At 33.0% G+C, this 24,100-nt stretch overlaps 1 protein-coding gene across 5 annotated transcripts in view; it reads right to left on the bottom strand.

The window, feature by feature from the left end:
• NLGN1 (neuroligin 1) overlaps positions 1 to 24,100 on the bottom strand; it is an 827,691-nt gene that overhangs the window by 444,707 nt on the left and 358,884 nt on the right. For 4 of the 5 annotated variants that reach the window (XM_013058327.2, XM_045088638.1, XM_013058328.2 and 1 more), the window contains exons 3-4: positions 9,832 to 9,891; positions 2,773 to 2,925 (exon numbers count right to left, since the gene is read on the bottom strand). In XM_013058327.2, coding sequence (XP_012913781.1) covers positions 2,773 to 2,925; positions 9,832 to 9,891 — 213 coding nt within the window. The remainder of the gene's footprint in view (positions 1 to 2,772; positions 2,926 to 9,831; positions 9,892 to 24,100) is intronic. The other variant, XM_004756602.3, reaches the window with a different exon arrangement.

The following is a 24,100-nucleotide window of genomic DNA, read 5'->3' as shown; positions in this document are numbered from 1 at the left end:
TTTTTTTTCTGTCAATCTTCAGAGAGCAATGGTCTTGTAATTAGACAAATTGTACATTGAACCCCCAAATTCATATCCTTTACACCAAAGCATCCAAATCAAAAAAACATAGCTCAGGATTTCCTCTGTTGTGGGACCAAATCTTACTTTCGACTCTTTTCCAGCACTCGCCCAAATGAAAACTAAACAGCAATACTTTTGGATCCCACACCCAAGAAACCTTGGCTTACCTTGTTACTGTTATACAAATTATTAACAACAGCAAGAACCCTATAGTCTATTGTTGTCAGATGAGCTGTTGTTCTGGTTGTGGTATACCTCACATGCAAAGTGTGCTGAAACAAATGTTTCAATAATTTATTTCTCATGAATTAATTCATTTAAATATATTTCATAAGGCCCAATACACATTTGAAGAACAAAGTGACCAGATACATACATTTCTTCCAGAACTACTGTTCCAAAATGCACCTAAAAATGTTCACTAGCAGAGTTTTGTACTTTATCATATTGAAAGGTCTAGAAAGGACACTTGGTCTTTAATGCTGGTTATCAGGATATGATATGTTTAAGAGCAACAAAGGAGCAAACTCTAAGGTAAATCCTAAATTACAGTAGAGCAGAACAAATATTGAACTATTACTGAGAAAATCATCCATCATCAACACCAACTCTGCTTGCCATTATACAGACCAAGCAATTGACTGATTTCTTCATTTTTTAGTTATTGAGTCTATTCTCCTGCAATTCAGTCATTCAGGGCGTGGTATTTAGGGATAGAATATGAACATAAATATAGGATTCAAATTGGATTGAAGTCAGGCCCTTGTTAGTTATACATAAAAAATGGGCTTTTTATTTTTGTTTATTTATATTTATTAAAATTTATATACTTTACTAAAATAAATATAAGGTTTATATTTATTTTAAGAAGCTTTATTAATGTAACAGTTCATTTTATGGAATCTTACTTCATATGAGTACAACTTCTAACAGAATGAGGCAACATAAGAAGGTCTGACTAAAAGACTTCTTTTGATAAAATAAATACATATGATTAAGTGGATGGTCAAGTCCTTGAAAATACTGCTGTACAGAATGTGGCATTTAGTTTTAAATTTTCAATTGGCAAACTAGTCACCGCTTCAGGATTTTTAACTCAAAAAATTCAGAAAAATATGAAAATAATATTAAAGCCACTAAGCTATAAAGAATACTATAATAAAATTAAATATATTAAAATATTGAAAATTCTCACTTTAAAGTCTTGCATAAAAACCAAAGGACAACACTGATATTTAAAATTAAGAAGATGATTATGAACATCTCTTCATACAACTTTCCAATATACAGTTTTCATTGCTGGGAAAACATTCATGCTTGCCCACTGAAATTGTAAGAACATCTGAAGCAATGCCTGATCAGACACTATTTGGAACTAAAGTGTACTTGAAAAATGTTACAGAAATATTTTACACCTACATTTGCCATAGTATATCCATTATCCACCATATTCCAAATTCAAAATAACAAAGTAGAAACATATCAAGATTTCACTTTGCATTGCTAAAATATCTTCGTCCCCAAGACATACAAACTTGATCGACAAAAGCTATTGCTTTTTTTTTAATATCTTAAGATTGACATGAAAATAGGCTTATAATTACATAGAAGTAACTAACACTGAAGAGGAAAAATAACTGCTCCTCAAAGACCAAAATATATGATATGAACAATTACTATAAAGGAAAACATAAATTCTTTTTTAAAAATCTTTCAGAGATTAAAAGTGTGAGGTGCGCTTTTGTTGCAAATAACAGCATAAATTATACGCCTTTATAAAGTATATAGTATGTGGTAAGATTCTGAAAAAAATTAAGATTAAAAAGATGAAATCTTTTATGATAAATTGTACTCTGTCAGCAAATATTCTTAACTAAAATACCATAATATATGTGTCTTATTAAATGATAAAGTAATTTTCGTCCCATAATTATGTCAATACTATAAAAATAAAATTATACAAGTAGGATATCAAGTTTACCTTTTAATAATGGGTTATTACATAAAACAATATACCTATTTCAGAGTACTTGATATTTTACAAATAATATTTCCCTATATTTTCTTCAAAACCAAGGATATCCAATTTGACTTTGACTTTGTTTTACATGAGTATACATTATTGACTTGAACTCTTTATCACCTTATAAAATCAATCTTTTCCAAAGCAAATAATTCACTGTAAATACATTTAGACAAATATTTCTAATTATTACCTGACAAATCTTTTAAAAACCCAAACCTATACCAAAATGACAGAAAATGTTTTCACAAAGCCAGTCCATACGCATATTCTCGAAGAGACTTATAAACTTGTTTTTTAAACTCGTGTCAAATTTCAGGGCATTGTTAAAAAAAAAAAAAAAAAAAAAAAGGAAGGAAAAATTTGTCCAGGGACTAATTCTTCTTTAGAAAGGCCCTGGAATTGTTGCCTTTCACAGATCTATCATTGAAACCAGGGAAAACATCACTCAACAATGTGAATAATTTCACTATCTTTTACCTTCAAATTTTAAAATCAACCCTACCTGTCTTCCATCAAGTAATTTGTGAACGCACTTATAGAATTTATTAAAAATATCAAAAATTTTGGTTCAAAGAAAGTCAACAAGCATAGACATGAGTGAAACAAAGCAAAGAAAACAAAACAAATAAAAACAAACTACCACATACTTCATGGATTAATGGTGAAAAGAAGAGATTTCTTACCAAGCACCCCAAGTCGATAGTTGACTGTGATGACGATCACATTGCCATAACTTGCCAAGACACTCCCATCATATAAATTTCCAGTACCTTCCATATATGAGCCACCATGGATATACACCATCACTGGTTTGGGACCCCCACTGTCCCGAATATCTGAAAAACAAATGGTTGGCAATTGTCCTTATCCTCAAAAAACATACATAATGAAGCAAAGAATACATTTTCCATTTTAGGGACAAAAGAGAATGATTTTAGTATAGTTCTTCAAATTGCTGTTTTGTTAAAGTGTTTCTTCAGCAACTCATATTAAAGCTACTGTGAAAACAGCAATAGGTATTCACTGTTTTCTAGCCAAAAATTTTGTTTAAAATTATAAACTGAATTATAAAACTTGGACATATTGAAAATGGGTGTGAAGTTTAGTGCTTTTTGATTGATTTCTAAAGTGACTGTAGAACAAAAAGGAGGAATGACAATGGGTCTTAGAACTAGTTTTTTTTTTCAATGTCATAGACCTCATATGGAATTTATGAGCGATAGGCTAAGGACAATGTTATCACTGCTATTATGAATAAAACACTCTGGTTCTCCATTTCTTATTTACCATAAAGGTTTTATTGAATGCATCATAATTATATTGAATAATTTATGCTCTAATTTGTGAACATAATTACGATACTGTGTTTTAGGTTCCAAAAGTTTCATTTCACTACTTAAGTACCAACTGACAGATGAATGTTTAGGCTGTATAGTCTGCACTTTTGTTGTTGTACATAGGGTACTGTCACTTCAATGGTATTTATTCATTAAGTCTGGGTTATCTGCTCACTCCACCAACCCCGCCCTCTGGAAGAAGAAAACAAACTAAATTTTTCATCTCTTTGTGTAACTCCTGTACTCTTCCTAGTCCCATTTTCGCTCTATGATTTTGTCATGTAGACATAAAATAAAATACAGCTAAGACCAGGTATAAAGTACCCAATTTTAAGGATGATGTTAAAGTGACTTTGACAGCTCTGACTTTTAATCAAATGCATTTGCTTTTCTAAGACACATTCCCCAAATTTTGTAATTTTCAATAAGGATCTAGAAATAATGTATAAGGGAACCATAAGATAATTTTAATTGGTATTAAAAATGCCCTAATTTCTAGAGAGGTAGGTAGGTACTTCACTTTATATTGGCATGGTTTTAACTAACTAGTATTAAAATATTATGTATGTATGTATATGATTATGAATACACACACACACATCAAACATTACTGTTCTATAATAGCCTATTATGTCTTTTACCCACAACTGAAACTAAATTAGATTGAGTGTATTTTCTTTTTGTTAATGACAATATTAAAAAACACCATTTAAAAGTGTAAATTTGTTCCTTTGTTTTTGGCATTTTTTTATCAAACTTAAATTTCCTACATCTTTGCAACTGAGGTTTCAGCTTTCAGAATAGACTAATTAATAGACTAATATAAACTCATTGAAAAATCTGGTGATTACTTAGATGCTGCTTTACATTTCCTATGAAAAGGTGACTAATATAAATGCCTCAACTTTTCTACTGCTATAATAGTGATTTCCTTAAACTAAAAATCCTTTTAGGATCAGAAATGGCAGCTCAACTCATTTGTCCAGATTTGCAAGTTAGGAAAACAGCTCACTGCAGAATTCAGACTTTTTTAAAAGCCTATTTTAAATTTAACTTAATACCAGTATATAAATTTGCCATAATCCCCTCCTTCCTCTCCAAGAGTGTACTTGAGAAGAGTGTCTTATTTTTAAGTGGTAAGAGGAGGATACTTTGACATCAAAACTATCCATTAGACACAACTACATTTAGAAGGAAAACTTAAATTTATTTTCTCCTTAAATCCTTAGGAGGGAAAATGGTATTCACTCATTTGTAAAGATGTGGGGGCTTGAGGAGATGTTACGCTTACACAGAGAAAACAATCCTTTTGAAATTTTTAACTATCTTCCATTTTTAAATGTCTGTTTGCTATATACGGTTTTAGCTTATTTTCCTAGGATGGCTGGCACCGAAGAAGCAGTAATAAATTATTAAACTGAAATCATTAACTGACTGTTCACAGCAGACACTGTACTCTGCTAATTGTATGCTTGTAGGTAGCACAGAGGGAGGCTGTTTCAGAATTCTTCTTTAATTAAAATTACATAGAATTACAAAGCACCAACTGTGAACTGTAATGAAATCTTGGTAGAACCATTCTGTTCACCTGGAAAACAATACAGGCACACATTGAGACAACTTGCCACATTTTATACCTAATAACAGAATGAAGTGGACATTGTCAGGCAACACTGAAAATATGACAATACATCCCACGAGCTTTTTTGAGTGGTATCTCTTTATTTTTCTTTGGAAAAGTTAGACTTGAAAGAATTACGAATAGTTTGGGCTGATTCGAATTTCCAATTTGTGTTTTCAAATCTCTCAAAGATTTCAACGTTGTCTAAGAACTTAATATACCAAGCAGTTCTTTTCTGGAAAGTTATGTATGATTCTAGTCCTATGTTCTGAACAATATTTCTTTTTGCTTGAAGTAATCCTGAAGCTTATGCTATATCGGGTAATTATCAAAATTTTAGGGGCGCCTGGGTGACTCAGTTGGTTAAACAACTGCCTTCGGCTGGCTTAGGTCATGATCCCAGGGTTCTGGGATCCAGCCCTGAGTCAGGCTTCTTACTCAGCAGGGAGCCTGCTTCTCCTTCTGCCTCTGCCTGCTACTCTACCTGCTTCTTCTCTCTCTCTGTCAAATAAATAAATAAAATTTTTTAAAAAGTCACATTCATGAAAATTACCAAATTTTGATACTAATTATCAAAATAAGTAAAATTCTTGCATATAACAACCTTTAAAATTGCTAATAAAGTTTGGAAAGATGTCATATTTCTATTACAGGATAATTGGAGTTCTATTTATGATAGTGTTTTTATCACAGGGGTCTATCCTAGACTTTATTTTCTTCATAGTATATAGGTCTTTTTAATATAAATATAAATAGTAAATAGTTTAAATATAATAATAAATATAAATAGTGTAAATTATATCTATATTTACTTTTATTTTAAAAATACAGAATCTTTATAAATAATATATCAGATAGCCTACTATTGAATACCATCTGCTAATGTCATCATTTTAATAAAATTTTAAGGAACCATTATGTCTTTGGTGCAAATGTATTTGATGTACTTTAGTAATTTATGATGAACTTATTAGACCCAAGTCATCCCTCTAAATCTTGTCTCATATTTTTCTCTATAAATAAGGTGGATTTCACCTAATATTTCTGATTTTGCCTAAGCAGCTGCTATTGATTTTACTAAAATCAAAACCACTCTCAGAGACTAAAACACTAGTTCAGGTACAGTAAAAATACAAAAGTTCATAAAACATGTTTATATTTTCTGTTATGTGCATTTTTTAAGGCCTTGCCAAGCATCTAAGTCTCTGAAAAGAGTGGATGGTAAAGGGAGAAGTACTACACTGATGGTTATTTAGGGTAGGAAAGTATGTAGTTTTTCAAGTTAAAAAAGTAATAGACTTGGAATCTGAGTAGATAGCTCTATTTTAAATTTTAGTAACTATTTTATCTTCCTGATAAACCAAAATTTTAAGGCAATGTAGCAAATGTCAACAGATCTAGAGCAATTAATGGGGATTTATTTGTGTCTGACAACCAAGGTTTGGGAATCACAACTCCCTTTAATGGTCTTAATGAATAATTATTAGTCACATAACTCCTTAAATATGCTTACTGGTTTCCTTTTCTTAAGAAAAAAAAACTCATTATGTTCTGAATTGCCAATAATTGAGAGTTTTTGGCATTAAATAGTTTTTAAATCATGGGGTATTGCCTCAACTAAATTTTTCTCTGGCATATTTCAAGACGTTTTTGTGTCCGCCTTTACTAATTCTACCAACCTCAAGTACCAACCTCATTCTAAACCAGCAAAGGAATATAGAAGTGTTGGCTAAACATAATTTTTAGTTAAAAAATATATAAAAATCTTTAAGAGCAGTTTTAAAAGGCTATATTTAAAATATAAAATTGCATCTGAATATTGAAATATTAATATTAAAGTATCCTAGCACAATTAAAAGAATTTTAAATATCTCCTATATTCCCAAAATAAATTGGTAGGATCTACAGTGTTGCTTTGACCCATTTTTATCACTTCAGATTAGTCTTTTTGAAACTATGGAAATAGCCTATGAAATATGTAGTTTTTTGGTTATTATAAAACACAAATGAAAAGTGATAAAAACTGCAACTGGCCTAAAGATGGCAAAAGAATAACTAACGGTAAAGACACGGAGGAGAATTAGAAGTAATGAATAGTGCTCCACTAAGAAGCCTTGGGTTAGTTTAAGTGAATGAGGAGCACCTCCAGTCAATATCCCTGGTAGCCTCTGAGTTCAATGGCTGAGAAATCAAGTAAAGATTTCAGTTATCAGTGAATAATGGAGAATAAGTAACTTGACTTCTGACTAAAGTAAAAAGTAATTTATCAAGTAGTTTATATTTGTGGTTTTATGTCTAGTGATGGTGATTCATAATTTGGAACAAATCAAAAACAAAAATTGGCCTTGGTTTTTATTCCCACTCATGTCTACAAAATAATTGTAAAAGGAACTGCATAGAAGATGGTCAGACTTTTCTACAAAGTTTTTTTTTTTTTTTTTTTATCCTGAAGAATATTTGAATTTATATTTCTTGTCTTCGCTGTCTTACCAAGCATCCAAAACAACAGCACAGACGAGTGGACTCAACTTGAACTGACTGCTCTTACATTCTATACTTCGGAGCATTTAAAAATATATATTGATTTGGTAAGTCTTGTGACTGACTGGCTTAGTACTTAACCTGAATACTACCTGCCAATTTAAACAGGGGTTTTAGTACATTTTTAATGGCTATTTAAAAATGTTAAATGTGCTTCGAGAGGTCTGTAAAACAGATTCACATTTATGGGGTTTAGCTCGTTATGGTGGCTCAGAAGTATCTTTTGTAAACTTGTAAATGTCTTTTACTTGCTGCTATTTATCAAAAGAGAAGAAGTGCATTAAATCAGCGAAGTATTTTTTAAATAGGAAAATTATGTATACTAACTTTGTGAGTTCTTTCAGAAAATTTAGAGTTTACAAAGCGACACACTAAGAAGTTCTTTATACTTAAGTATTATTTAAATAACAAATGTCTAGGAGTTAAGGATTTTCAAAGGGCTCAGCAAATCCCAAAGCCCCTAAGTGGAAGCAGACTTCTTAAAGCTGTGAGAAAACAGTCAACAAATGTCTCGAATGTTTGAAAACTTCTGATTTCCAACAATATTTTTAAAAAACACAATTTGCATTTTGATATTATAAGTTTATTTTTATCTATTTAGCATTCAAAATGATAAATCATGGACAGCTATAATGATTTATTTCAAATATTAATGACTGCTTTGTGTTTAATCTTTAATTCACTATTGGGATTCATGGTAAACGCATTTTTTTTTTAAAGATTTTATTTACTTATTTGACAGAGAGATCACAAGTAGGCAGAGAGGCAGGCAGAGAGAGAGAGGGGAAAATAGACTCCCCACTGAGCAAAGAGCTGGGTTCCCCTGGATCCCAGGACTCTGAGATCAGGACTTGAGCTGAAGGCAGAGGCTTAAGCCATTGAGCCACCCAGGCACCCTGGTAAATGTGCTTTTAATCAGAGATCATAAATTTCATTTAATCAAAATAATTCTTAAATGTTATAAAAATACTAAAACACAATATAATATTTAAGCTTTCAATACTTCACCTCTATAATTCGATTTTCTGTGAAGTAGTTTATTAAATAAATATCTAAATGAAGATAATTCAAGTTGTTTAGTAAGGACATATTCATTCACAGTTGTAAGTCATGTAACTAGCATTTCTGCTGAACTGCTTGTAGGTTATTTTATTTTGGAAAGCCATTCATACTGTATTATTGATATCGTTATGAAATTTAATTTCTAGGGCTCCGGGAGTTACTTTTAAACCTGGGATAACATGAGTCACTTCTCAAAGAATCATAACTAGGTTAGCATTTAAAAAAAAAAAGTCCTAAGTGGACTGAAGGTGAACTGAAAATATCAATGGGCCCCTCTGGATACTCCACCTAACACCAGGTAAAGGTACACAATGGAATGAGAAGTGTCAAATCAATCTAGCAAGTACTTCCATGTACAGAGTATATCAGAATTGTATGTCATAAGAAAGTTAGAAAGAGAAAACAATTTTGATATTAGGAAAGTAGTATATGTTTTATTGCTTATAGTTGGCAATACCCAGAAAATCAGAACACGTCCGTAACCCAGGCTAAAAATTATGTGCTTTTGAAATGAAAGGCTATCCATCAAATCTGCCTGGAGTACTGAAGTGATTGCACAGTGTTTACTACAGTTATCTGAATGGGTGGAATGCCTGTCTTATCTATACAATTGAATTTATTTATATAATATTTAAGCAAATCAATAGAAAACAGCATTTTTGTCATATAAATTATATTGCTCAAGAAACACTTTATATCAGCCTTTGGTTGTCCTTCATTTTATTGGGTATGGGGTTCTTTTTAAACAAATGTCAAAGGTAAAAATGAAACACATTTTGATACTGGGTAAAATATTTACATAGATTAGAAAACATGCAAAATGGGTACAGAAAGACTAGAGGGGGAGAGATTGTTAGTTCAAAGAATGTGGACAAATTTCCGTCAAAACATGGGATGGAACATATCAAAAGTCAGTTCAAGAAAACAAAACAAAAAAAAAATGCCCCTCTTTCTAAAACATTTTAATGGTTGGCATCAAAATGTAAAACTTAACATTCTTTTTTTTAAAAAAATTAAAAATGTATATTTATGTATAACAACAAGCAAGAAGACAAAACACATCAAAAACAGGAATTAAAAACAACTCTTCAAAAAAAGACAAGAAGTAAAAAAATAGAAAGGAGTGGAAAAAGTGATTGAGGCCCTTGTCATGCAAATAGATTTGGTGGAAAAAAAAATACCTTCATCTTCAGCACCGTCATTATCACCTAAATCATCTGTCTGTTTCTTTGTAAGGGGACCTAGGATTGAGAATGGAGAAATGGAGGGAAAAAAAAAGACAATTCAAGAATAAACAAGACTGAGGGGAAAAAAATAAATTTAAATACTAAAATTCTCAAGGATATTTCCAAAAAGAGTGGGGAAGTGGTTAAGTCAAAGTTGATTATCTATTTTGTTTAAGAAAAAAGAATCCCTCTCCCCAAAATATCTTATAGAAGATTTGGTTTGTGAATGCACCCAGCATAAAAAATACATTATGGTTTGAAACTCAAGTCATAAGCAAAGGAAATGATTTTTTTTTTTTAAATATCCACTGCATAAAAAAAGTAAACAGTTTTAGCTGAAAGAACTTAATTTATTCAGTGTCTTTTCTAATTTGAATTGGTGACAACAATAAAGAAAGTAGGCCAAACTCATCTTTAATTTGGGACGATATAATAACATTAGGGAAAACAGAGATATGAACATTTTTAGGGTGTTTTCTTTTCTTTTTTTTCCTCCTAATTTTTTGTAAGAGCATTAACACTTGGATTTTACACCTTTTTATATCATACATTTTTCAAAACTGTGACTTTTTAAAATTACTTGTCATTAAATATTTCCCCATGTGTTTTAATTAAACATTAGCTGTGGATTTAAGACATTTGCAACCTGCAAAAAAGTATGAACAGATAATCTCATCACTCTGTAGAGCAACAGTAGCATCAATAGAAGTCAGTGTTTGGTTATTAAGTTAGTTACAGAGTCAAGGCTTACATTTCGTAAACAATTTAGTAATATAACAGAATTATGTCTTCTTGCAATTTCACGTCCAGTATAGTTATTTATAAAGGAATCATTTTTAGGATAATAATTATATTAAAACACTGTGAATGTTTAATAAATGTTTTATTATACTTAACAATATTAATTTGCTAGAATAAAGAAGCACACCAAAGGGGAAATCAAAGGCCACTTGAAAGTAATTTTAAGTGTCATATCATTGACATATTCAGCACACAAAAAAAAGCAAGTGAAGCCCCACATTTCTTTTCATTTCCACAACCATTTAATTTGTATGACATTTCATAATCCTCATGCAAAAGCAATCATTACAAACACAGGACACTCAAGTTAAAAGACAGCCAAACACAGCAGTAAGCAAGAGAATTTTGTCATGCATAAAATAACAGTCATAGAAAAAGGAAGGGGAAAAAAAGACTGAAAGTCATGTATTGATTTCAATAATATAAATAGAAAAGAAGCAGGCATTAACTGTAAGCATACTTCATAAGGAAGGATTGTTAAACATTTCGAGAAAGTCTTCTGACTCTTTTCAGAGATTACTGTGCATTATGTTTGTAATTCAGACTATACCTATTATCAGAACCCTCAAAGAATGGAAAACACCATGGAAGGGGAAAAAAAGAGATATAATCCAGTTATGTTTGATCAGTGCAGAGAAACAGCCTTGAAAAATAGTACTAACTGGTAAAGATCAAAAGATTAGAATTGGAGAAATTAATGATGTTACTCTGAAGTGACCCATTGACTACTCCTTGTAAGGTCATGGTTTCAAGGTCATTCCAAATATAGACAGAGGAGCTGTACACAATAAATTGAGTGAGTAATATGCTTTTATAGTCACTCTTGTAAGCAATCATTCCATTAAGAGAAAACCTAGATGAAAACAAGTCTATGTTAATTGACGCTCTGTTGCAAGTTCATAGAAATCTACATTTCTTTAACATGATCCTGCTTAGTGCAAAAAAATACCCTCAATGTTTTTGGATGTCCATGCAACAATGTAGCTATATTTCTGAAAAATAGAGATAGTTTGGATTTAAATTTAAAAATTGCTGTATCAAAAACTATATTTGAAATATTTCCAGTTTCAAAACCATGGAAAATATTAGGCTTGGAAAATTATTTTCAAGCTTTTTATTTTTCTTTTAACTACCTTAAACAGTAAATGAACAGACCTCAACAAATATGATTTCTTGCATTTCTATTTTCAAGGATGCTGTATAAAAATTATAGCTTGATTTACTAATAGACAACACAGATTAAGTGCAGTGGTCATTATTTATTGCTACCCAAACCACTATCTACTTTCCAATTTTAGGTAAATTACTTAATTTGCTTAATTCTTGGCTCTATTAAGAAACCATTAGTGTGAGTTCAAAATTTTTGTTTTTGCTGAATCATCAGTTCACTAACATTTGGAGACACATATAAAACCCATCACAATTAAATTGACTCTCATTACTTTGTTCAGGCCTCTTTTGAACAATTCAGATGAAGTGTCTTTCTTTCCTGTGCTAGGATACCCGAGGCAATTCATGGCACTTCTTCAGGAAATCATTCAGGTTTTACAGTCACCTAGCCAGTAGTTTTACATACTCTGCACACACACAGAATTGCTGGTTCTTGGGTGGTGCTGTCGGTTAAGTGACTGAAACCAGCTCTGGGTTTGGGCTCAACGCTGCCCCAAACTCTGTGCTCAGACTGGAGTCTGCTTAAGACTCTCTCTCCCTCTCCATGCCCCTTCCCCCCCCCAAATAAATCAATAACTCTTAAAAAAAGAAGAAGGAGGAGGAGGAGGAGAAGAAGAAGAATTATTGCTGGTTCTTGGGTTTGCACAAGATATGATAGCAAGAGAATTTTTATGAAAACATGATCTGTCACTTGTTTGCACATGGGACATAGTTCTCAGTTGCTATATGACTCTGGGTCTGCATAAATAAGGAAGCCATGGAAATGACACTGCATATACCATGAGATGACTTTTCCATGGATAGAATAGTTGAACCACCTTTTTTTGCTGCAGTCTTATCAGGAAACTGCATGCCTCTTAACTGAGGTGGGATAATGATCACATACATGCACGAGATGAAACATCTTTTACTATAGTAAATCTGAAAAGTTACAAACAGATATAGATATTCAGCATCATAAATAGATGGGGACATCATTATCTTAGAAAAAGGTTAAGTCAAATTCTTCCAACTAAAGAAGCACACTTACTGAATACCAAACAAAATCTGTTATTGTATGATATTAAATTGTTCCCACAGTATGGGTTCCAGCAATATTTTCATAATTTCAGCATAACTGAGTTTTCTTAACATCAAGAATTGTTTACATGTCTGATTTTTTGAGGGCTGATAACAGTTTTTGGCCAAATGGTTATAAAAATAAAACAAAACCCCAGATTTCCTTTATCTCATATGCTTAAACACACAAGAAACAAATATCTGAGAAGGTCCGGCATTGCAAATTGAAAAACTCAACATTGGTTTCTCTAAGGAAGCCTCAGACAGAGTAAACATATGCTTGTGGATTACAGAAACAGATCCCTACATGATCTCAAGATTCCTTATTCCCAGGCTGGAAGGAAAATAGCCTGCTGCTTTGAGCTTCCTTCTTTCTAAGATATCTAGGATACCCGGCTCATTTTTAGTTTATTCTACACTGACATAATTTGATATAATAACAAATGTTAAAGTTTTTTTTAATTGAAATAAAATATAGTAAGAGGTGATTGTCATTAATTACAAAAAATTATACAACCACATTTTAGAGACCATGTATTTCTTGTAAAGTGATCAACACTATTTCCCCAAAGGGTAAAATATTTATCCTTCAACAAACATGTACAGCAATCATTAACAACATTCCAACCATAGCGTATGCTTCTTTTAAACTATAAACAGTGCATTTTCAGTACTAAGCAGTTTAAATGGTACCTTAAAGCACCAAAATATAAAGCGAATGAGTCCCCTAAACCTGGAGAAGTGATTTATTTTACCTTGAAACTATAGGATCTGTCCTCCTTGAGGAATGAACACATAACTCTCATTAGAGTTAATAGGAAAGTGGACCTCCTGTCATTTTGAAAGGGAGTGAGAGTAATTACTATATTTTATATCTCTTATAGGCAATAAATAGATTCAGTGGTGAACCAACAGGACTAGGAAGGTAAAGGGAATTCCTAACCATGAAGGTAAAGGGAGCTCCTAACCATGAACTTTGAACTCATTTAAATCCCAAGAGTTTCTATGCCATTAATATAAGCATAATTCAAAGTGCTGGCCTTTACAAAGGACTTATGATGCAGTCTTACAATTTAGGATCTGACCACAGTGCCTTTTATTTTTAAAAAAAGGAATAAAAATATTAGCATTTCTCTGTAGTTAACTGGAGAATAATTATGAGGCCCTGAAATAATTACTATCCACCCATATTAATGCTGCTTTTTATCCTTCTCTTTGATGAAGGTCTAATATACTTTAGGTCTCAAATACATTAGAACTGATTATAAATTCCTTCATTACATGTTCAATTCAGCGGAAATTATCTGTACTTTCTGTGACACATATCTGCAAAAGGCAAGCAGGTTGAGGGTATTATTAGCTTCTGACTTAGAAAGTTGGCCTGAGAAATGCGGCCTCCTTAAGAGAGCAAGTCTTTGAAAACTTCAGGATTATTTAGAGCTTTAGGCCATTGTGAGTTCCATTGTGATACATGGACAGCCCTAGCTAACAACCTTGCTCTATTCTTTCCCCACCAGACGTAGAGGTAAACTGACTTCATGGGATTCCTAAGGCTACTTCCACAGAAGGGGAAAATACAAGTATGTTGCTACTTGTTCTGGGGCAATTGGATTTAAAAAGATTTAAATATTTTCAGGAATGTTCTTAGTCTGTATAAAACTAGAATCAAGGATGTAAAAATCTGATTATGTCTGCTCTGTATAGAAGACAATGCTGGAATTCAGTATATTATAAATAAAAGTAGCAGATGTTACTGTATTTAATTTTTTCCAAATTGATAAACATTAAAATACAATGACTTAAAGAAATCAGATACCATGACAGTTGGTGTCATTGCAAAGGTAGTAAACTTTACCTATTGAAATTTCATGAGTTTTATAGAACTACAATACACAACTCTTGAGGATACAGAAATGAGTGAAAGCAACTGATTTGAGATAATACTCATTAATTTGATATGACTATACTTATTAACTAAAGGTTATCAAACTTATTAAACCACTGAATTTGTTAATATATAAAGAAATCGTAGCTGAGAATAATTTTCTTAGTAATTTTTCAATTAAAAGACAGCATACTTGTGCAATGTCATAACTATGCATGATGAGAAAATAAGTAGATTAAAAAGTAAGTAAAATAGGCAAACTGCTGTGATGAGATACTGGAAGCAAACTTTGGGAGAATTCACGGTTTTTAAAGAATCCATATCTGTGCAAATCTTGGTGGCACTACTATGCCATGCATGATGTTTCAGTATCTCTTAGGAGAGCTGCCTATTTAGGCTAGTGGTTCAAATGTACATATATTATAGAAAGGACCAGATTCCAAGGGTATAAAAGAAGCAGACAAGCTCTGTCTTTATTTTTGTGTTAGAAGAAAACACCTGGATGAAAAAAAAAAAAAAAAAAAACACACTCCCTCAGTTCTTCAGAAGCAGAGCATAGCTTAAAACATGACTTTTGAAAAAATAAAAATTTAAAAAAAACCTTGATTTGGGGGAAAAGAAAATTTGATGTTAAGGTCAGGAAAAAAGGAAAGAGAAATCTTGGCTCCAGTATACTGAGAAGAGCTCATTCATATTTATAAGGTAAACAAGTTGCTTTTCATAAAATTACTTTTATTACAACACTTTGAAGTGAAAAGCAATCCTGTCTAGAACAAAAGTGATAGGATCTGGGGAATTTTTTTTTTTTTAAGTAGATTAAAAAGTAAGTAAAATAGGCTAAGTTTAATTTGAGCATCACCACATTTGCACAAGCTTGTTATTTTCTTAACACTACATTTGTTTGATTTTTTAATAAATGCACATGCAGCATTTTTTATCATAAAGAATGTCAGGATAATGTTCCTCATCTGGAACAATGTCCTATATGCTTAATCAATCCTGTAGTACTCTGTGAAGACATACTCTGAACTGACCGGCTTTCCAAACATTATCCAGAGATGTACTTGGGTGAGGACACAAGCGCCACAAGATCCCAGAGCTCTCTCAGCAACACATGAGTCTGCGATGGGCTCAGTAGCCCAGACTCCTTGGTATGTTTGCCAGTATTTAGTCATCCAGCTTTTCCAAATACATGCTATGCTAGGTCACCAGCATACATGGTGAGCAGCACAGGCAGGACTTCAGCCCTCATGAAAGTTAATTTTGTCAAAGAAAGGGACTTAAAGCAAATAATCATATGCATAAGCATATACTTACAGATTGTGTTAAGAAAAAAAAAAAGTCATGGGGTTATGAGAGGTTATACAAGGCAACCTAGCTAAACCCAAGGACTGAAAGACAGCTCAGTACTAAGCAAGCAATGAGGCTGGGGTTCGGAAGGTAGGGTGGAAAGAAGATTCTGGGCAGAAAGGCCCTAAAGTTAGAGGAAGCCTGGAGGTTGCTGAGGTTGGCAAAGGAGAACAGAGAGTAGTGAGATGAGGATGAGTACGCAGCTTCTCTAGCCTAGGGATTTTTGTCTTAACTCATCAATAGGACGTCATTTAAAGGGTTTAAGCACACACTGACAAATTGGGCCCTATCTGAATCTTAAAGAGAAAACCACAAAGAGGTGAGGTCACTCCAAATCTCATACAGAGATTTGTGTGAGATTTGGAGTGACACACACAGACCTCACACAGAGGTCTGCATTATGTTCTTATCATATGAAAATAGTTCATGAGAATAAATGAGATGATGGAAAAGGAGTCTGTAACGCTCCTCTATTTTCTGTTTGTAAATAAAATGAATATCATCAAAAAGAAAAATCTAAGACTCCAGCACATCTAAAAATTTTATGAGTATTTTAAAGTTTTCTATTAAACATGTATTTAAATTTAAATTTATTTTGCCTAAGATTTAACATGATGAGAATTAACATATCCTGACCACTCTTACATTCATACAAAGATAAATATTATGTATGTGACATCTACTTGGGTATCTCACCCCTTCTCAGCATATTAGGGATGCCCATCAGGTCCACCTCAAAGCCAATTTTACCCTCCAAAAAGGTTTTGCTTTCAGAGTTTTAACATCCCACTGCTTCTCCAATTTTATTCCTGTCACGCTTTCCCAGAACTCTCTATTATTGGCCGTGTCTGTGGCCATCACTGTCACATGACTGAATTACTGCAGTAAACTCATAGTTGCTCTCACTGTCATCTAGACTCTAGACCATCTCCCAAGCCATTCTGTATGCCATAGGTTTTTGAAGTTATAGATAATAATAGTGGCAAACCCAAAAAGAAAAAGATTTAATCACCATCAGCTAAAATGTACACACATTCAACTCCTTCTAAGACTAAAATTGCAAGCATTCCAAGGGAACAGGAACTCAAGAGCATATACAAAAAACTTGTACTGTGAATTTTAAAATAGCTATAACGAGACAGATGAAAACTAAATATAGTTTAACACTCATTTTGATGTTTTAGAAATTCATGAGCAAAAAAAAAAAAATGGAAACAAGTCATTTCAAATATTTTTTTAAAAAATGCAGTTCAGATTAGTGTTCACTAAACATCACTTTCATTGTTTCACTACTTAAATAAAAATTTTTACTGTCTGCTTCTTTCTTATTATTTTAGACTAAATACCCCAGATTGAACCATAAGACCCTCCTTATTCTTTCCAGATTTTATCTCTTCATTCCATTGCTTTCCAAAATACATCTCTTCTGGATTCTGCCAAACATTTAAAGAAAAACTAATACCAATTTCCCTTAAAGTTTTCCCCCAAATTGAAGAGCATGGAATGCTTCCAAACTCATTTTATGAGGTAATATTACCTGATAACAAAGCCTAATAAGCACACTACAAGAAAAGAAAATCACAGGCCAATATCCCCAATGAGCATAGATGCAAAAATATTCAACAAAATATTAGCAAACGGGATTCATCAATACATTAAGAAGATCATATATCATGATGAAGTGGAATATAAAGATGGTTCCACATTAACAAATTAATGTGACATATTGCATTAACAAAATGAAGGATGAAAATCATCTGATCATGATAGATGCTGAAAAAGCATTTGACAAAACACTGTATCTTTTCATGATAAAAACTCTCAATAATGAAGGCCATAAATAATAAGTCCATACTTAACATCATATACAATCATGAAATGCTGAAAGCTTTTCCTCCAAGATCAGGAACAAAACAAGGGTGCCCATTCTCACTACTTTTATTCAACATAGCACTAGAAGTCCCATTCAAAGCAATTAGGCAAGAAAAAAGAAATAAAATGTGTCCAAATTGGAAATGAAGAAGTAAAATTGTCTCTATTTGCAGGTGATATGATATTATATATAGGAAGTCCTAAGGACTCCACCTAAATACAGTCAGAACTAATAAATAATTTCAGAAAAGTTGCAAGAGAAAAATATCAATATACAAAAATTAGTTGTGTTTTTATAAAAATGAAATATCAGAAAGAAAAATTAAGATAACAATCCCATTTATAATAATATCAAAAAGGTTAAGATACTTAGTAATAAATTTAACTAAGAAGCAGAAGATCTGTGCAGCAATAAGATACTAATAAAAGAAACTAAAGAGAATGTAAATAGATGGAAACAGATATGAACATTTTGATGTCCATAAACTGAAAGAATTAATATTATTAAAATGTCTGTATTACTCAAAGTGATCTACAGATGCAACACAATCCCTCTCAATATTCCAATGGTGCTTTCCACAGAAATAGAAACCACAATCCTAAAATTTGTATGAAACTACAAAAGACCCCAAATAGCCCAAGCAATCCTGAGAAAAGACAACGCTGGAAGCATCACACCTTCTGATTTTAGACTGTGTTACACAGCTGTAGTAATCAAATCAGTATAGTATTGGTGTAAAAAGCAGACACATAGATCAACAGAACAGAATAGACCCCAGAAATAAACCTAAGTATATATGGTCAATTATATTCAACAAACGATCCAAGAATATATAGTAGGGAAATTATAGTCTCTTCAATAAATGATGCTAAAAAACTGGACAACCACAAACAAAAGAATGACACCAGACCCCTATTTTATATGATACACAAAAATAATCTCAAAATATATTCAAGACTTAAATGTAGACATGAAGTCATAAAACTTCTAGAAGAACACATAGTAAGTGAACTCCTTGACGTTGGCCATGGCATTAAGTTTTTGAATTTAGGGGCGCCTGGGTGGTTCAGTGGGTTAAGCCTCTGCCTTTGGCTAAGGTCATAATCTCAGGGTCCTGGGATCAAGCCCCACATCAGGCTCTCTGCTCAGCGGAGAGCCCGCTTATCCCTCTCTCTATGCCTGCATCTCTGCCTACTTGTGCTCTCCCTCTCTCTTTCTGTCAAATAAATAAATAAAAATAAAAATCTTAAAAAAAATTTTTTTTGGATTTGATACCAAAGGCAAAGGCAACACAAGTAAAAATAAATAAGGGAACTACATTAAACTGAAAAACTTCTACACACTACAGAAACTCTCAATAAAATGAAAAGGGCATCTATGGAACTGGAGAAAACATTTGCAAACCATGTATCCAAAAAGAGGCTAATATCTAAAATATAAAAAAAAATTCATACAACCCCATAGCAAAACAAAACCAAACTAAAAACAAACAAACAAACAAAAAAAAAAACCTTCCAAACAACCCAATTAAAAAAAATCAAAACCTAAATAGACATTGTTTTTTTATAAAGAAGACCTACATATGACCAATAGGTAAAGAAAAGGTTCACCACATCGCTAACCATCAGGGAAGTGCAAATCAAAATTATAATGAGGTATCATCTCACCTCTGTTAGAATGTCTGTTATCAAGAGGCAAGGAATAACAGATGCTGATGAGAACATGGAGTAAAGGAAACCCGTGTATACCATTGACAGGGACAAAAACTGGTGTGGAAAACAGTATGGAGGTTCTTCAAGAAGTTAAAAATTGAGCTACCATATGATAATGATCTAGCAATCCCACTTCTGGCTATATATACAAAAGGCAATAAAATCATTATCTCAATGAGATATCTGTGACCCCATGTTTACAGCAGCATTGTTCACAATAGCCAAGGTATAGAAACAACCTAAGTATCCATTGGCAAATAAATAAAGAAAATGTGGTGTATATATACACAATGAAATATTATTCAGACTGAAAATTATTTCATCTTTAGGAATAGGATGGATCTGGAGGACATTATGTTAAGTGATCTAAGCTAGACAGTAAAAGACAAACATTGTATGGTATCACTTATATGTGGAAGCTAAAAAAGTTAAAAATAAGAAAATGAAAGTCATTCATAGAAATAGTAGAAAAGTGCTTTCCAGGGTTTGGGGAGTGGGCGAAACAGGAAGAGGTTTGGTGTAAAAGGGTAAAAATTTTCATTTATAAAATAGATATGGTCTGGGGCGCCTGGGTGGCTCAGTAGGTTAAGCCTCTGCCTTCAGCTCAGGTCATGATCCCAGGGACCTGGGATTGTGCCCCGCATCAGGCTCTCTGCTCTGCAGGGAGCCTGCTTCTTCCTCTCTCTCTGCCTGCCTCTCTGTCTACTTGCGATCTCAGTCAAATAAATAAATAAAATATTTAAAAAGAATAGATACGGTCTGAAATGCATAACATGTTACCATAGTTGATAACATTGTATTGTATAATGAAATTTGCTACAGCTGTAAAACTTACATGCTCTCATTAAAGAAGAAGAAGAAGAGAGGAGGAAGAGGAAAGAAAAGAAAGTATGTGAAGAGACAAAATCCAGAATATATCTTTTTCCATTATGAGTCTTCTCATTGTTGCACAAAAATGACCTCACCCTCACATCTTGTGTTCTTTGTCTTATAGAGTTGATTTCCTAAAGTTCTAGTTATAATTAATTTTCCTCAGAGAGAAGGAAAAAAGGATGATAAGAATAGGGAATCTCCTCTAATATAACATGTAAGTTTTTTGCACATTGGAAAAAAGGAGTTCTATTATATGTTTTGGCCTGAACTGTTGTCTTTAAGCTATGAACCAGAGATAGTTCTATACTGCTCAGCAAGACCTGACTGTGAAAATACCTTAATTCCTGGGTATTACCACATTTTATCTCCATAAGTGAGATAAATAAATTGAGCTAGTAATTTTTTAAGATACTATTTTCTAAGTAGGTCTCTCTGGGAAATAAGTCAGTAAAGACCAGACGTCTACTGTTAAAGTCCTAAAAGAGCTAGACTAACTGTGTGGGTTTCCCTAAAGTGACTTCTTGATGGATTCCAGTCTCAAACATATCTCTCCTTGCTAAATATCTCTTGTCCTCAGTGAAGCCCTATTTCTACCCCATGCATTCCATTCCACATAGATTGGATTCTCTCTTTACCATGCAATCTCCTGTGTTCCCTTTTGCCTGATACAATAAATGATAAGCTTACATTAGATATTTTAAAAAAATACTTATGAATACAGTGATTATATGCCCAGATTCATAGGCTGTTAGAGCTGGGAAAGAACCTTACTATCAAACTATGTCATTTCACATGTCCTCAAAAAAAAAAAAAAAAAAAAGAGCATTAACTGATTTTTGCCTAGATTCCAAAGCTAGTTAAAAGCAGAGCTCAGGGGGTGCCTGGGTGGCTCAGTGGATTAAAGCCTCCGCCTTCGGCTCAGGTCATGATCTCAGGGCCCTGGGATTGAGCCCCACATCAGGCTCTCTGCTTGGTGGGGAGCCTGCTTCCTCCTCTCTCTCTGCCTGCTTCTCTGCCTACTTGTGATCTCTGCCTGTCCAAAAAAAATAAATAAATAAAAATCTTAAAAAAAAAAAAAAAAAAGCAGAGCTCAGTCTAGATCTCAGGTTTCCTAACACTCTGTCTTGTTTGCTCCTTTACAGTAAGTCACATGACAATAAAAGACAAGAAGAGAAAGGGGAAAAAATTGGGTGTGGAGGTATCCCATGTAGCATAATATCATTTAAATAAACCACAATCTAAAAGGCCCACCATTATTATAACTATAAAGCCTTTAGTACTCCTCTAATCAACATTCATTTAGATGTCATTGAGGTTAAAATTGAAATTAAAAAAAAAATTCTTTAAAAAAAAAAAACAAAAACTTTAAAAACAAACCAAGAGTTGGAAGAACAAAGACCCTAGAGTTTAAACCAAATTAAGTAAAAACAGTTAAGAGGAACAATTTCCCAGTAGTATATATTATTAAACTGAGTGATGTGTGAAATAATTAAAGTGTGAAAAAATTAAGTAATCAACTTGACTTAAAAGAAAAACAACAGCTGCACCTGGGTGGCTCAGTGGGTTGAAGCCTCTGCCTTCTGCTCAGGTCATGATTCCAGGGTTCTGGAATCAAGCCCCACATCGGGCTCTCTGCTTAGTGGAGAGCCTGCTTCTCCCTCTCTCTCTCTCTGCCTGCCTCTCTGCCTACTTGTGATCTCCATCTGTCAGATAAATAAATAAAATCTTTAAAAAAAAAAGAAGAAAAACAATAGCTAAGGGGAATATATGGCCATATAGGCCAACGAAATAGTGAAATGGTCTGTACCAGTTAAATGACTATTGTCCAGAAGCCCTGAAATCTCTTTATTCTGGCACCTAAGATACTTTGGCTCTAACCATTCCTCAGGCCCCCTTCCTGTACCATAATTAAGAAACCAAGCAGTTAATGTTTGGCATAGCAGGGGCTCCCAGCACCCACCTAGAGTGCTATAGGTTGATACCCTCTCTAGGCTATTTTAGTATTTTAATATTCCCTCCAGATTAATTTCAAAGACACTTCCAAACCTAGCATTATATGACTCTAAAAATGTATTTCGATGTATTTCCTTGAATATATATTAGTACTACTTGATATTGTGACCGTGTGCTAATTGGTTTTGAAACAGCTCTCTCTCTCTCTCTCTCCCTCTCTCTTAGGAGCACATGTATAGTTGTATTAATGTTGGACATGTTTCTTAACTCCATAGAGTCAGGAACACAGTGCCACCCCATGCTCAATATGGTTATAATAATAATTCAAAGTGCCTAGTAAAATGCTTAATATAGAGACGTACAATTAAATATTTGTTTGCCCTTCACATTTCTTTTATGCATTGTTTCAAATAAAATCTTAAAACATCCACTCACACACCCCTCCACTCACACATATGCCTCCTAGTATAATGTGTGCTAAAGAGAAAGGACTTTAGAATTAGGTTGTTCCCACTCAGCTATCTCCTAGTTATGTGATTTTTGTAACTTTCTTAACCTCTGTATCATTCAGTTTCTTTAAATGTAAAGTTGGACAATATCATATTGTCCATATAACAGAACTATATCATAAGGATTCAAGATCAAGGATATGAAATACCCAGTTCAGTGCCTGATCTATAAAAAGAGAATACAATAATAATAATGAATATTATCACTGAATTGTCTTAATGTGACATTAAATTGCTTTAATATGTACTAATGTCTAATGTAAGGTATGACAACTATTTTCACTGAACTTCTATATTTGACCTAGTCCCCTACTGCTTAATGTAGAAACATTTAATTAGAGTCTAATATTTTGTCATTCTGCCCAAATAATCCATCACCAGAGTGTTTTGGCAAAAAGGTAATTATGGTATTTCACAGTCATTTGGAGAAGTACTGATACAAATTAACCGGAATATTCCTCAGAAGGTAATAGCATGCATGCTTTATGAAGTCTACTGAGCACCAAGCCTCCTAGAAGGCGTGTGGCAATAGTTAACTATATAAATATTACTTTCCACCAATGATCTCCAGGAAGATTATGCTAAAGTACTTCTTCATCCAAGAATGGTTTTACAGCTAGTTATACATAACTCCATATTTTGACAATGACAATCTGGTAGAAAGAACTTTTCCGAGTGAGTCATGAGTTGGGCATATAATGGATTTTCATATATTTTTAATTATAAGTCTAAACCAAGGAATATGACACTGATTAAAATTATAGTTTTCTACCTGCCTCCTTAGTGTAGTAGGCAGTGCATCAGTCCCATAAAATTGTAGTTTCTAAAACGATGCTACCTGATTTCAAATCCTGTCTGTAGTTACTATAAGCTCTGTGATCTTAATTTCTCTGTCTTCATTTCCTCATTTGTGATATAATTAATAACTGTCCTTCCTTATGCGGTGGCTGTAAGAATGAAATTAGTCAATATACCAAAAGGCTTACTTGATACAATGTGAATGGTCAAGCCAAGTATTAGCTATTGTTACAAGATAGGT

Source organism: Mustela putorius, unplaced genomic scaffold (assembly GCF_011764305.1).
Source record: "Mustela putorius furo isolate JIRA1106 unplaced genomic scaffold, ASM1176430v1.1 tig00003834_pilon_pilon_pilon, whole genome shotgun sequence".
NCBI lineage: Eukaryota > Metazoa > Chordata > Mammalia > Carnivora > Mustelidae > Mustela > Mustela putorius.
Note: the sequence above shows the minus strand (reverse complement) of the source record. Positions and strands in the feature narration are given on the sequence as shown.